Source organism: Podarcis gaigeae (assembly GCF_964106915.1).
Source record: "Podarcis gaigeae genome assembly, chromosome: 8".
In the NCBI taxonomy this organism is placed as follows: domain Eukaryota; kingdom Metazoa; phylum Chordata; class Lepidosauria; order Squamata; family Lacertidae; genus Podarcis; species Podarcis gaigeae.
The window spans coordinates 84,606,729-84,619,025 of record NC_139684.1 but is presented as its reverse complement, the minus strand read 5'-3'; the positions used below and the strand labels follow the sequence as shown (position 1 = coordinate 84,619,025).

Here is a 12,297-nt window from a genome sequence, read left to right as displayed (position 1 = left end):
TCGTGCTTCCTTTCTTGAATTCTGCACCCACAGAAGCTGGGTTCTGTTGCTGGCATGAATTCCGCATAACCGCCCTTTATTTGGCATAATTTATTCTGCTAGTCACAGGGAGAGGCAAGGACCTAGTTTGAAGCCCTACCCATCCAACATTGTCAGCCACCAATTCTTATTCAGCAGCATCCCCCCCCCCTTGCGTTCTGAAGGCGAGGAAGGATTGGACCCTGATTAATAAAATACACATGAGGCTTGGCCAGCAAGTGCAAATAATAATCTGTCACGCCCAGGTCCCTTTAATTAACAAAATAACGTTTAACACAGCGCTCGTAAGAACCAATCAGGTTTCCTCTGAGCATTTCAAAAAAATCTACCACGTGGGTACAAAGTTAGATCAGAGAAATCCTTTCAACTACAAAGACTACTTTGAGCATGCATATATATTTTAGGTAAATAAAACAGGAATCAAGAAGGAATGCATTTAGCAAACCCCCGAGGTCATAAACAGGAACGGAAGGATGGCAATGAAAGACAGTATTTACCATCTCCTGGTCCTTAAAAGGTAAAGGGACCCCTGACCATTAGGTCCAGTCGTGGCCGACTCTGGGATTGCGGTGCTCATATTGCTTTACTGGCCAAGGGAGCTGACGTACAGCTTCCGGGTCATGTGGCCAGTGTGACTAAGCCGCTTCTGGCGAACCAGAGCAGCGCACGGAAACGCTGTTTACATTCCCGCAGGAGCAGTACCTATTTATCTACTTGTACTTTGACGTGCTTTCAAACTGCTAGGTTGGCAGGAGCAGGGACCGAGCAATGGGAGCTCACGCCGTGGCGGGGATTCGAACCGCCAACCTCCTGATCAGCAAGTCCTAGGCTCTGTGGTTTAACCCACAGCGCCACCCGCATCCCTTTCCTGGCCCTTAAGATCTACCTAAAGATTAACAAAATCTACATCAAAGCTACTTTCTATCTTTATGGCCCAGGATGCCTGGTGAAGCAACTGGTCTGTGTAAAATGCTGTACGTGACTGTCAGGCAGAGAGAAAATGGCAGAGGCTTGTGGGATTCGATCAGAAATCATGTCAAATGGCTCAAGCCCAGTCAAAGCTAACACAATGGCTTGCTACACTTTTCATAATTCCTCATAGCAATCTCACCTGACCACCACACACACCACACCCCCAGGTTTTGGAGATCTCACTTCATGTTCAGACAATCCCAAATTAAATAATTGGCACCAAGGCGGTTGCCCTGCGCCACCTCCTGCAGCCCCGAGAGAGAAGGGAGAGGATGTGCAACTCACCGCAAAGGGTGTACGTCGAACAGCGGGGGCTGAAGCTCCGCCAGCTCAATAGCGGTGATCCCCACAGACCAAACGTCGCACAGTTCATTGTACCCGCCCTTGAGTTCCACAGCCGCCACCTCTGGGGCCATCCTGGAACACATGCGCAAGGTGGGACTCACCACAACTTTGATTAAAGGCAGCCCCTTCCATTGCATGCCACCCGCAGCCCTCCCTAACTTGGTGCCTCTAGGTGCTTTTTGAACTACAACTCCCATCATCCCTTTAAGAAGGAAATCGACATGCTGGAAGGTGTGCAGAGGAGGGCGAACGAGATGATCAAGGGTCTGGAAACCAAGCCTGATGAGGAACGGTTGAAGGAGCTGGGTATGTGTTATGTACTAAGCTTGGATCCTAGAACAATAGGCAGGTAGGATGGTAGAATGCAACAACTGATTGGCCTGCAGGAGATGACCAATCAGGCTCCAGGAGGAAGTTAATCAGCCTATTAGGCTGGTAGGATTGTAGAATGCAACAACTGATTGGCTTGCAGGAGAAGACCAATCAGGCTCCAGGAGGGAAGCAGAATCAGCCAATCAGACGGGACTTGTTGTGTAAATAATGTATATAAAGCCCTGAGGTTTGGGGGGGGGGAGGAATCACTGTTTTACAAGCTGCATAAAGAGCGTGAAATCATTGCAGGACTCAGAGTATATTTCAGTATGTTTAGTCTGGTAAAGAGAAGACTGGGAGGTGATATGCCAGCCATCTTCAGTTATCTAAAGGGCTGTCACCTGGAAGAGGGAGCATGCTTGTTTTCTCGTGCTCCAGAGGACAGGACTCAAACCTATGGATTCAAATTACCAGGAAGGAGATTCCGACTAAACATCAGAAAGAACTTTCTAACAGCAAGAGCCGTTTGACAGTGGAATGAACTCCTTCGGGGAGATTGTGGACTCTCCTTCCTTGGAGGTTTGTAAACAGAGGTTGGGTGGTCATCTGTCACGGATGCTTGAGTTGAGATTCTCATTGCAGGGGGCGCCTTCCAACTCTACGATTGACCAGGACGTCTAGGATTGATGGAGGCTGTAGCCCAGGTTTAGAAACTCTGATGCATCAACAGAGGGAAGCACTGATGGGCTGGTTGAGGAAAACTCCCCTCTCCCTGCAGCCCTTTGCCTTCAAATCTAGACACCACCCATTTCGAAAAGCCAGTTGGCGACACACCCACCCACCACCACCACCAAACAGCTGGTCCTTTTTACCAGTAAGGGGTCCCTATGAAGGACATTCTCCGGGCAAAGGTGGCGCTGAGCTGAGCTGAGATTCCGAAATCCGCTGGAATGAAGGATGGAAGAAACAGAAATGGAAGAATGAGGAACAACATGTGCCAACCAATGTGGGCAGTGCTCAAATTCTGGGGGAAGGTACGTGGGTTTTAAGAAAACCCACAAGCCCCACCTCCCAATCTCCTTCTGGTCATAAATAAATAACTCTAACTGATTTTAATATGTTAGGAGTCTGTCCCACTAAATTTTACTCAGAGTAAACCCACTGCAATGTCTGGACCTGAGTCGTGGCAATTAATTTCAGCGGGTCTACTCCGAGTTGGAACAGTGTTGGAGATGCGACCCCTTTATTTTCATATTGTTATAGTACATTCAAAGCACCCCAGGAATCTTGGGAAGTATAGTTTACCCCTCGCAGACCTACAATTCCCATCCCCTTTAACACACAACCCTGGCAAATTTAGATTTGACCCTGGGGCAGATCTGGTAATCTTAAAACACATGGTGAGACATACCCAGTTTGACTTCCCCGTGGTCGTTGAGGAGAACATTGGCTCCCTGAAATGTGAAGCGACAGGGGGGGGGAAATAATTTATTGATATACCACCTTTTTCAGCCAAGGAGCTTAAGGTGGGGGTAAAAGGTTCCCCCTTCTCATTTCAGCCCCACAAGAACCCTGTGAGGTAGGTTGAGCTGAGAGTAAGTGACGCAGCCCAAGGTCACCCACTGAGCTTCATAGCCGAGTGGGGTGACTTGAACTCAGGTCTCTCCCAGGTCCTGTTGTTGTTGAGTCTTTTAGTCATGTCCGACTCTTCGTGACCCCCTGGACCAGAGCTCGCCAGGCACTCCTGTCTTCCACTGCCTCCCGCAGTTTGGTCAAACTCATGCTGGGAGCTTCGAGAACACTGTCCAACCATCTCGTCCTCTGTCTTCCCCTTCTCCTTGTGCCCTCCATCTTTCCCAACATCAGGGGCTTTTCCAGGGAGTCTTCTCTTCTCATGAGGTGGCCAAAGTATTGGAGCCTCAGCTCCCAGGTTCCAGGTCCTAGCCTGACACTAACCACTGCACCACACTGCCTTTAGAGGCAGTCAGTTGAAGTGGGGTTCCACGCAGTGCTCTTCCCCACACTTTAAGGGTAGGCATTCCCCACATGTTAAGTTTTTTATTTCCCTAACAACCAGGTGCACATTTTATGACCTGGTTTTCCTTCCTATATCAGCGTTTCTCATTGTTCCTCTGAGCTACTTCCTCTTCATGTCACTCTGTTCTACTTGTCAAACCCCCTTCATGTCCTCTCCCTTCTTTCCCTAGATCCTGTCCCCTTGTTCCCTTAGGACAGACACGGCCAAACTTGGCCCTCCAGCTGTTTTAGACTGGACCTAATGGTCAGGGGTCCTTTATAATGGCGTAAACCTTTCGGACTGGTCCTTTGGTGTATTGGCCTAAGTCAGTGATGGCCAGGCTCGGCCCTCCAGATGTTTTGGGACTACAATTCCCATCATCCCTGACCGCTGGTCCTGTTAGCTAGGGATGATGGGAGTTGTAGTCCCAAAACATCTGGAGGGCCGAGTTTGGCCATGCCTGCCTTAGGACCTTCCGACCGCCCCCTCTGCAGCGTCACAGCAGCCCGGCCAATGACAGCCAGGGGCCTTTCTGCCTCTCCCGAGAGCCTCTCTGACATCACTGCCAGAGACCTGCCACGACTACCAGCCGCCACTGTTTCTGCTTTTAAAAATCTGACTTTATCCACGTTCCGTCACGGTGGGGTTCATTTTGCAGTTAACGTTCACATGCTTCGAGAATGCAAATAATGTAAACACAGGGCCACACTCACAGACCTTGCTTACAGTCCGTTTCACTTTCAGGAGGGAAACGGCGCCCTTTCTGTGTTCAAAGCAGCCTTCGCTGCCTGACATATTTCCCGGCAAGGAGTAACAAAAACAAAAGCTGCAGTAGCTAAGAATCTTGCCCCATGAGGACTGCACAAATAAGTGTTTTGCTTTGCCTAGGCCCTGCCCCAAGTTTTAATCTGTTATTACCTTGATGTCTCTATGGATCTTCCCCTGGTTATGAAGATACGTCAGACCCTAGAGGGTGAAATTAAAGACCCACATTACGGAACCAGCCACCCTTATTGACAGGGGCAATAAAACTTTGACCCATGAACCAGGCGACTCTCAGGGGCCCCTCCAAGCTGTCCATAGTTTCTGAAGCACACAGTACACCATGGTTTGCCAACCTATTCGGACCAGTCAACACTCCTGGGTTTTTCAGAAAGGCCCTATCTGCACCATACATTCAAAGCAGCACCATAGCACTCTTACCTCTCTCGCCCTGACCTAGCCACTGTGATCCACGCGACGGTCACCTCCAGACTTGATTATTGTAACTCCGTGGGGCTGCCCTTGAGACTGACCCAGAAACTCCAGCTTGTGCAGAATGCCGTGGCGAGACTCCTTACGGGGTCCTCGCCGCAGGATCACATTCACCCGGTGCTATACCAGCTGCACTGGCTCCCGGTGGAGTACAGGATCAGGTTTAAGGTGTTGGTTTTAACCAGCCCTTTACAGCCTAGGACCCTCGTACCTACGGGACCGCCTCTCCTGGTATGTCCCACGGAGGACCTTACGGTCTTCAGACATAAACACCTTGGAGGTCCCGGGCTACAGGGAGGTTAGGCTGGCCTCAACCAGAGCCAGGGCTTTTTCGGCTGTGGCCCCGATCTGGTGGAACACTCTGTCACAAGAGACTAGGACCCTCCAGGACTTGACATCTTTCCACAGCGCCTGCAAGACAGAGCTGTTCCACCAGGCCTTTGGTCAAGGCAGTGGCGTAGCGTGGGGGTGCAGGGGGGGCCGGCCGCACCGAGCGCAACATCTGGGGGTTAGGGTTAGGGGGCGCAAATCCACGGGTTAGGGGGCGCAAATTACTTGCCTTGCCACGGGTGCTGACAACCCACGCTACGCCACTGGGTCAAGGCACAGCCTGACCCTTTCCTTTGGCAATCCTCACAGAACTCTAGCCCAATGGTTGCCATTAATTTAATTTTGAACTGATTTTAGAATGAACTGAGTTTAGAAGGCTGTATTACTTTACTGTTGTTAGCCGCTCTGAGCCCGGCTTCGGCTGGGGAGGGCGGGATATAAATAAAAAAAATATTATTATTTATTAAACACTGGTGAAACAGCTAAGATTGATTAGGAGACTCTCATTCTCCCTATGGAGGCACAGTTCCCAAGCGTTCCCTGACTGTTAAACCACTCAGGAGTCACTGAGGGAAGAAGGCATTGAGGCAGTTTAAAGTGGTGTGATACTGCTTAAAAGCAAGCGGGGGACAAAGTGCCGTGGGCACCAGCCACAATATGGCTGCCAAGGGGGTGTGGCCTAAGACCCACCCATACGTTCATACTCACTTGCAGTGTTTCTCGGCACACGTAGGCAATCTGCGGCTCTGTCAGGGGCCCGGTGACTGCAAAAGGAAGGGGAGATGGTGAGGGCCATCTTTAATCCCGAAGTGGAGGACCGAAACCATAGAGCTGTTGACATTCTGAACGACCAGAGGAGGCTCCGCGGTCATTGAGATGCTTTGCCAATCCCTGGCATGTCTCCTCTGGCATTTCCCCTGTCTTCAAAGTTCAGGGCAGGAGAAGATCAGAGCAATGAGCAAAGGCGATAATAAGCACAGCTGGGGTCGCAGGCGGCGTTGGAGGGAATGGGGCGGGCGCCCCTCATTGCTAGACCCCCGTGGTTACTCGAAGGAAAGGAGTTTCTTCACACGCACAAAATCACAATTGAATCACGAACCGGAAATTAAGATAATGCTGCAATGCTAAACACGCCTGGCTGAAAGTCAGAATCGAACCAATATGAGAAAATACAGGAATGTTGGGAGCTGTGTTATACTGGTGCAAGTAGCTCAGTCGTCTTTTTATCGGTAAGCCACCTTGAGTCCTGTCAGGGGGAAAAGGTGGGGTATAAATAAATATACAATTATAATTGTGTCTACATTTGAGCAGCAGTGACTCTCCGTGATTTTACACAGGGAGTCACTTCCTCTGGAGATCTTGCCAAGGATTAAACCTGGGATGTTCTGCATGTCAAGGAAATAAGCAACTATCTTACTTTTATTTTATTTTTTTATAATAATATTTTATTACATTTTAACAGTAAAAAGGTTATAAGACAATAAATAAATAAAAAGAAACACCCAAAAAATACAAAAACACAAAAACACAAAAATGCAAACATTTAACATAGAACAAGAAAAAACAAAAAACAAAAAACCTTCTTTTTTAATTTCTCATCTTTGAATAACTTATTTTCCTGACTTCCTCACGCCTCCCTTTTTTGTATTCCATTTAAAGATTAGTTCAGCAAATTCATATCCTGTTAGTTTATCCTTGATTATTTTTCCTCACATATTATTGCAACTATCTTACTTTTAAAAGATATCTGAAGGCAGCCCTGTTTAGGGAAGTTTTTAAGGTTTAATTGAAATATACTCTGAGTCGAGAGTGGATTTCATGCTCTTTATTGAGCTCATAGTGGTGAGGAGGAATGGAAGTTCCCCCAGAATGTCTGCTTTATATACATTATTCACACAATGGGCCCCACGTGATTGGCTACTTTTGGGATTCTCCTGTAGGCCAATCAGGTTGCGGATTCACTTCCACCTGGAGCTGGATTGGGTGGCTCCTGTGGACCAACCAGACTGCTGCATTGTGGACCCTATTGTTCTAGGACCAATCAGACTGCTGCATTCTGAATCCTATTGTTCTAGGACCAATCAGACTGCTGCCTTTTGGATCCTTTTCAACTCAGTACATAACATTAATGCTGTACTGTGTTTTTAATATTCGGTTGGGAGCTGCCCAGAGTGCCTGGGGAAACCCAGCCAGTTGGGTGGGGTATAAATAATAATAATATGATGATGATGATGATGATGATGATGAAGCAGAGCAAATGATCTACCACTGAGCTGCAGCTCTCCCAGAGGAATTTATGCTGGGAACATTAATGCTATCTATACCATTATTTAGCTATCAGACATTTAACATGCAGGGGGGGAAACACCCCCTCTGTAAAATTCACTTTGCCTCTTCTGTTGCCCAACCCTTTGTTTGTTTGTTTGTTTGTTTGAGGTGCCACCAGTGTGCGGAAACCCATTTCTTTCTTTCTTCAGATCCCTGCACCACTTTTGCTGCAAAGCCCGGCCCAGTCCCAGAGGTGCACAAAGCAACTGCCCAGGGTGCCGAAATCTGGATGCCTTGGGGTCAGGGCTGCCGCCTGCCCCCTTTGCAGAAGATGCACAGAGCTGGCTTATCTGCTCATGGGCAGAGCCGAGAGCCCCGCAGTGAGGAGCCTCAGTCAATATAATCTTTTGATCTCTCCGCCAGCAACCCAGGAGGACACTTGCGAGGGGGAGAGGAAGTCAAGAGGTGACAGCTCTTGAGAATTGGAAGCGCTGTGGTCGACTTTTGATTGTCTAATGTGCTGCTATGATTGTGCTGGGCCTACTGGGCTAAAATGCAAAGTGTGGGGGAAGGGAGGCAAACATCTCAAATTGCCAAGGACCAAACCCACCCACCACAACACATATTAGGGAGAATACAAGAAAACGCCTAAGAGTTAAACTAGAGGTTCACAAAGTGGGTGGTATTTCCCCCCCCCGGGGGGCGCTAAGAGGCAAGAGGGCAGCAGGAGGGCAATAGAGATGTAAAAAGGACTATCTGGTATTGCTGCACGGCGTTCTTTAATTTTGTTGGATCAATTAAACTGAATGCTTCTAATTGGATTCTGAATAAATGTGCAATTAACTGTTACTGTTTCGAATTTTATTGCGTTATTAAATCCCTTAGTGGGTTGTGAGGACTTTCAGCCTAAGCCTTCCTTTTAAAACAAACATTTAAGTCTCTAGTCCTTAAGGCAATGCCTGGGTAACGTATCAGAAGCTGTATTAGAGGGGCAGGGAGAGCAGGTGAGCAGGGAATATTGAGTTGTATACATACACTCCCAGTACGTTTCCGAGCACAATTCAAAGTGCTGGTGTTGACCTTTAAAGCCCTAAACGGCCTCAAAGGCCCAGTATACCTGAAGGAGCGTCTCCACCCCCATTGTTCTGCCCAGACGCTGAGGTGCAGCACTGAGGGCCTTCTGGTGGTTCTCTCACTGCGAGAAGCCAAGTTACAGGGAACCAGGCAGAGGGCCTTCTCGGTAGTGGCGCCCACCCTGTGGAACGCCCTCCCACCAGATGTCAAAGAGATAAACAACTACCTGACATTTCGAAGACATCTGAAGGCAGCCCTGGTCAGGGAAGTTTTTAATGTGTGACATTTTAATGTATTTTTAATCTTTGTTGGAAGCCGCCCAGAGTGGCTGGGGAAACCCAGCCAGATGGGTGGGGTACAAATAAATATTATTATTATTATTATTATTATTATTATTATTATTATTATTATACCTAGGTAAAGGTAAAGGGACCCCTGACCATTAGGTCCAGTCGTGGCCGACTCTGGGGTTGCAGCGCTCATCTCGCTTTATTGGCGGAGGGAGCCAGTGTACAGCTTCCGGGTCATGTGGCCAGCATGACTAAGCAGCTTATGGTGAACCAGAGCTGCGCACGGAAACGCCGTTTACCTTCCCGCAGGAGCGGGACCTATTTATCTACTTGAACTTAGGCTTTCGAACTGCTAGGTTGGCAGGAGCAGGGACTGAGCAACGGAAGCTCACCCCATCGCGGGGATTCATACCGCCAACCTTCTGATCGGCAAGTCCTAGGCTCTGTGGTTTATTATACATACCATACATTTAAAGTGCATTCCCACCCACTCCAAAAAGCAAAAGGAATCCTGGGAGCTGTGCTTTACCGCCTCCCAGAACTCCAATTCCCAGCGCCTTGAACAGACAGTTGCCAATATTATTGTGTGTTTGGGTGCTTTATGTGTGTGGTTTGCGCACAGCCATAGCATCTTGCCCCTCCTTGTGAGTAACGGAAGCAGACTCAAGGATTCAAAGCAATATAAGCAGAATCGGGGGGGGGTAGAAGGGTGCCCATTCTTCCTTAGAGACAGGTGCCGTTTCAAACGGTCCAGAGAGTGAATTGACCACACTCAGTTTCACTTCTGCAGTTCAGGACGGAGGCGGCTTGGTATCAAGTCTTACTCCCTGCCTGCCCCATCTCCCCTCACAAGGAGGGCGTGCATGCAAGAATACAGAAATGGGAGGGCTGTGGTTGGCGGGGGGCAGTACTTAACCTAACAGGGCCGCTGTTTTTGTCCTGGCAGTATTGTCAAGAGTTCCACAGGGTCAAAAGAGACAAGATGTGGGAGATCAGTGACGGGACCTCTCTGCAGCCCCCTCAGCTACCTCCTGCAGCTGCTTTCGAATGCAAATGTTTAGTGATCTGCTCAGAAAATGGGAACCTGCCTTGTGTGAATTCAGTCTTCCGCACTGACTTGCAATGGCTGTCAAGAGCAGGGGTTTAAAAGTTTGCATTTCAAGGGAGGATCTATTCCTTATTCATACTTTCGGAATCAGTATGTTTACCGAAATACAACCATACACTGAAATTTGCACTTACTTGAATTTTCCAAGCCAGACAGCCAAAATGCAAATATTGGAGGAAGGTGTACATAAAAATCAACACGTCCGTGAAGATAACACACACAAAAATGCATTATATGAGGGGAAAGTGCTTGCAAAAACGTGTAAAGTCAAAACTGCATACATAGGAGTTGTTTGCACCCAAATGCTGGTGAATTTTCATGAGGATTAAAATAATAATTCGCAAATTGTGACGGGAATCTAGAGAAATGAATTTAAGAAAATGGGAAATGAAGAAAGCCTAAATGGACAGATCCTCCCATCCCTACTTCAGGGGTTAAAGACACAGATATTTCCCAGCCCTGCCCAGAGAGGCTGGGTCTGAACCTGGGTCCTTCTGCTGTGTCACTAGGCGTCAGGAGCAAGTTATTCAAAGAAACAAACAGTTCAGGCCTAGTGAGCACAGCAACCCTTCCCACAAGATCTTGCCCTGATGAAGCAGTTATGGGGAATGAAGTTCACTAAGTCTCCTCCCCTTGTTCCTTCCCAAGCAATTTGAGGCTCCTTTGTCTTGCCAGCCTTTGCTCCACCCTCTTCACGCCTCTTCTGGTCCTGAGAGACCAGGGATCTAGCTGCAGAAGGAGGGGGAGACTCCCTGGCTTCCTCACCAGCCTGCCTCATCTCTGCTTCTTGGCCCCCCCCTCCTCTCCTGCCTCTGATTCTGCACTGCTCTCTGCCACAGACTCTCCCGGCTCACTAATTCCTGTTGCCTCTTCTGCTTCCAACACCTCCTCCTCCCAGTCTTCTCCCTCATCGTTGCCCCAACACCAATCCCCTGGCCCTGAGCCTTCTTCCCTTGGGGGCTTCCCAGCTGGTACCACTCCTCTGACTCCAGCCAGTCCATGGCACTAGGGATGATGGAGTCTGTCAGTTTCAACTTCTTTCCGTGTCTCATTTTTTCCAACCTTAAATGCAGTTCTTCACATTTCCACATCAGTTTGCAATTTTCTTTGCAAGTATTTGTGAAAATTCAACAGCAATTTAGTGCAAATTTTCCTAGTATACACATGCTTCTTTGCAAAGTGGTTTCCCCTAATATATTGCATTTTTATATGTTATTTCCAGCAGCAAATGTATGTTGTGCACATTTTACCCTATGTGTTCTTGTACACATCTATGGTTGGAGAGCTGCCCTGCAAATTTCGGAAAAGCGCAAATTTTGAAGGGTGGCTGTGTTTCTATTTGCCTATTTTTCCCCAGAAAGTATAAAATAGAATAGCCATATAAAAATGCAGCCATTCAGAGGACACAACTTAAACTAGTTGTAGAACAACTAGCAAGGAAGGCGGAAATTGTGGCCCTTCTGGTGTTGTTGGACTACAACTCCCTGTCAGGAGCTCGTCCTACACTTGAGTAGGACCCTGGCAGAGACACATGCCCGACTGGCATGTTCTCTCCCTCCTGGTCAATCATTCAGAAGCTTCAAAAGCTTTCTTCAGCCCGAACATCACAGCGACCGATGCCACCAGACATCGGCACACTTAGGTATCAGCAGAGTCTTTGCAGCTTGCGTAACAGACCGCAGCAACTCAGCATTTTGGCTAATCTACTTTATTTACATATAAACACGCATGGAGCACTGCAACATGGCTCCCTCTCTCTCTAGCATCAGACAACAAAGAGAAAGAACAAAGGACAATAGTCCCACTTCACGGAACACAGTAACACAAACATCCTGTCTCCGTCACTTCCCACTTTATGGAGTCAAAACATACATCGTCATGTGAACGACAACAATCCCATGACTGCAATCATGGAGCAGGAATTCTAACACTCCTATCATTGGCCATGTTGTTTGAAGCTGATGGGAGTTGGAGTCCAACAATGCACGGAGAACCACAGGTCCCCCTTTTCTGGCCTAGAGGAAATGCTTGTTTTCCCCTGCTCTTGAGGATAGGACTTGAGGCAATGGCTCAAAAGTTGCAAGAAAGGAGATTCTGACTAAACATTTGGGGAAACGTTCTGACAGTAGGAGCCATTCGGCCGTGGAACAGACTCCCATGAGAGGTGATGGCCTCTCCTTCCTTGGAGGTTTTTAAGCAGAGGTTGGATGGCCATCTGTCATTGATGCCTTCTCTGAGATTCCTGCATTGGACTAGAGAACCCTAGAGCCCCTTTCAACGCTAAGATT

At 48.1% G+C, this 12,297-nt stretch overlaps 1 protein-coding gene across 2 annotated transcripts in view; it reads right to left on the bottom strand.

Annotated features, from left to right (window-relative positions):
• The window catches only part of MAP4K1 (mitogen-activated protein kinase kinase kinase kinase 1), a 72,579-nt gene that overhangs the window by 41,057 nt on the left and 19,225 nt on the right, over positions 1 to 12,297 (bottom strand). For both annotated transcript variants that reach the window (XM_083753751.1, XM_083753750.1), the window contains exons 5-9: positions 5,978 to 6,033; positions 4,604 to 4,651; positions 3,080 to 3,122; positions 2,541 to 2,613; positions 1,297 to 1,428 (exon numbers count right to left, since the gene is read on the bottom strand). In XM_083753751.1, coding sequence (XP_083609877.1) covers positions 1,297 to 1,428; positions 2,541 to 2,613; positions 3,080 to 3,122; positions 4,604 to 4,651; positions 5,978 to 6,033 — 352 coding nt within the window. The remainder of the gene's footprint in view (positions 1 to 1,296; positions 1,429 to 2,540; positions 2,614 to 3,079; positions 3,123 to 4,603; positions 4,652 to 5,977; positions 6,034 to 12,297) is intronic.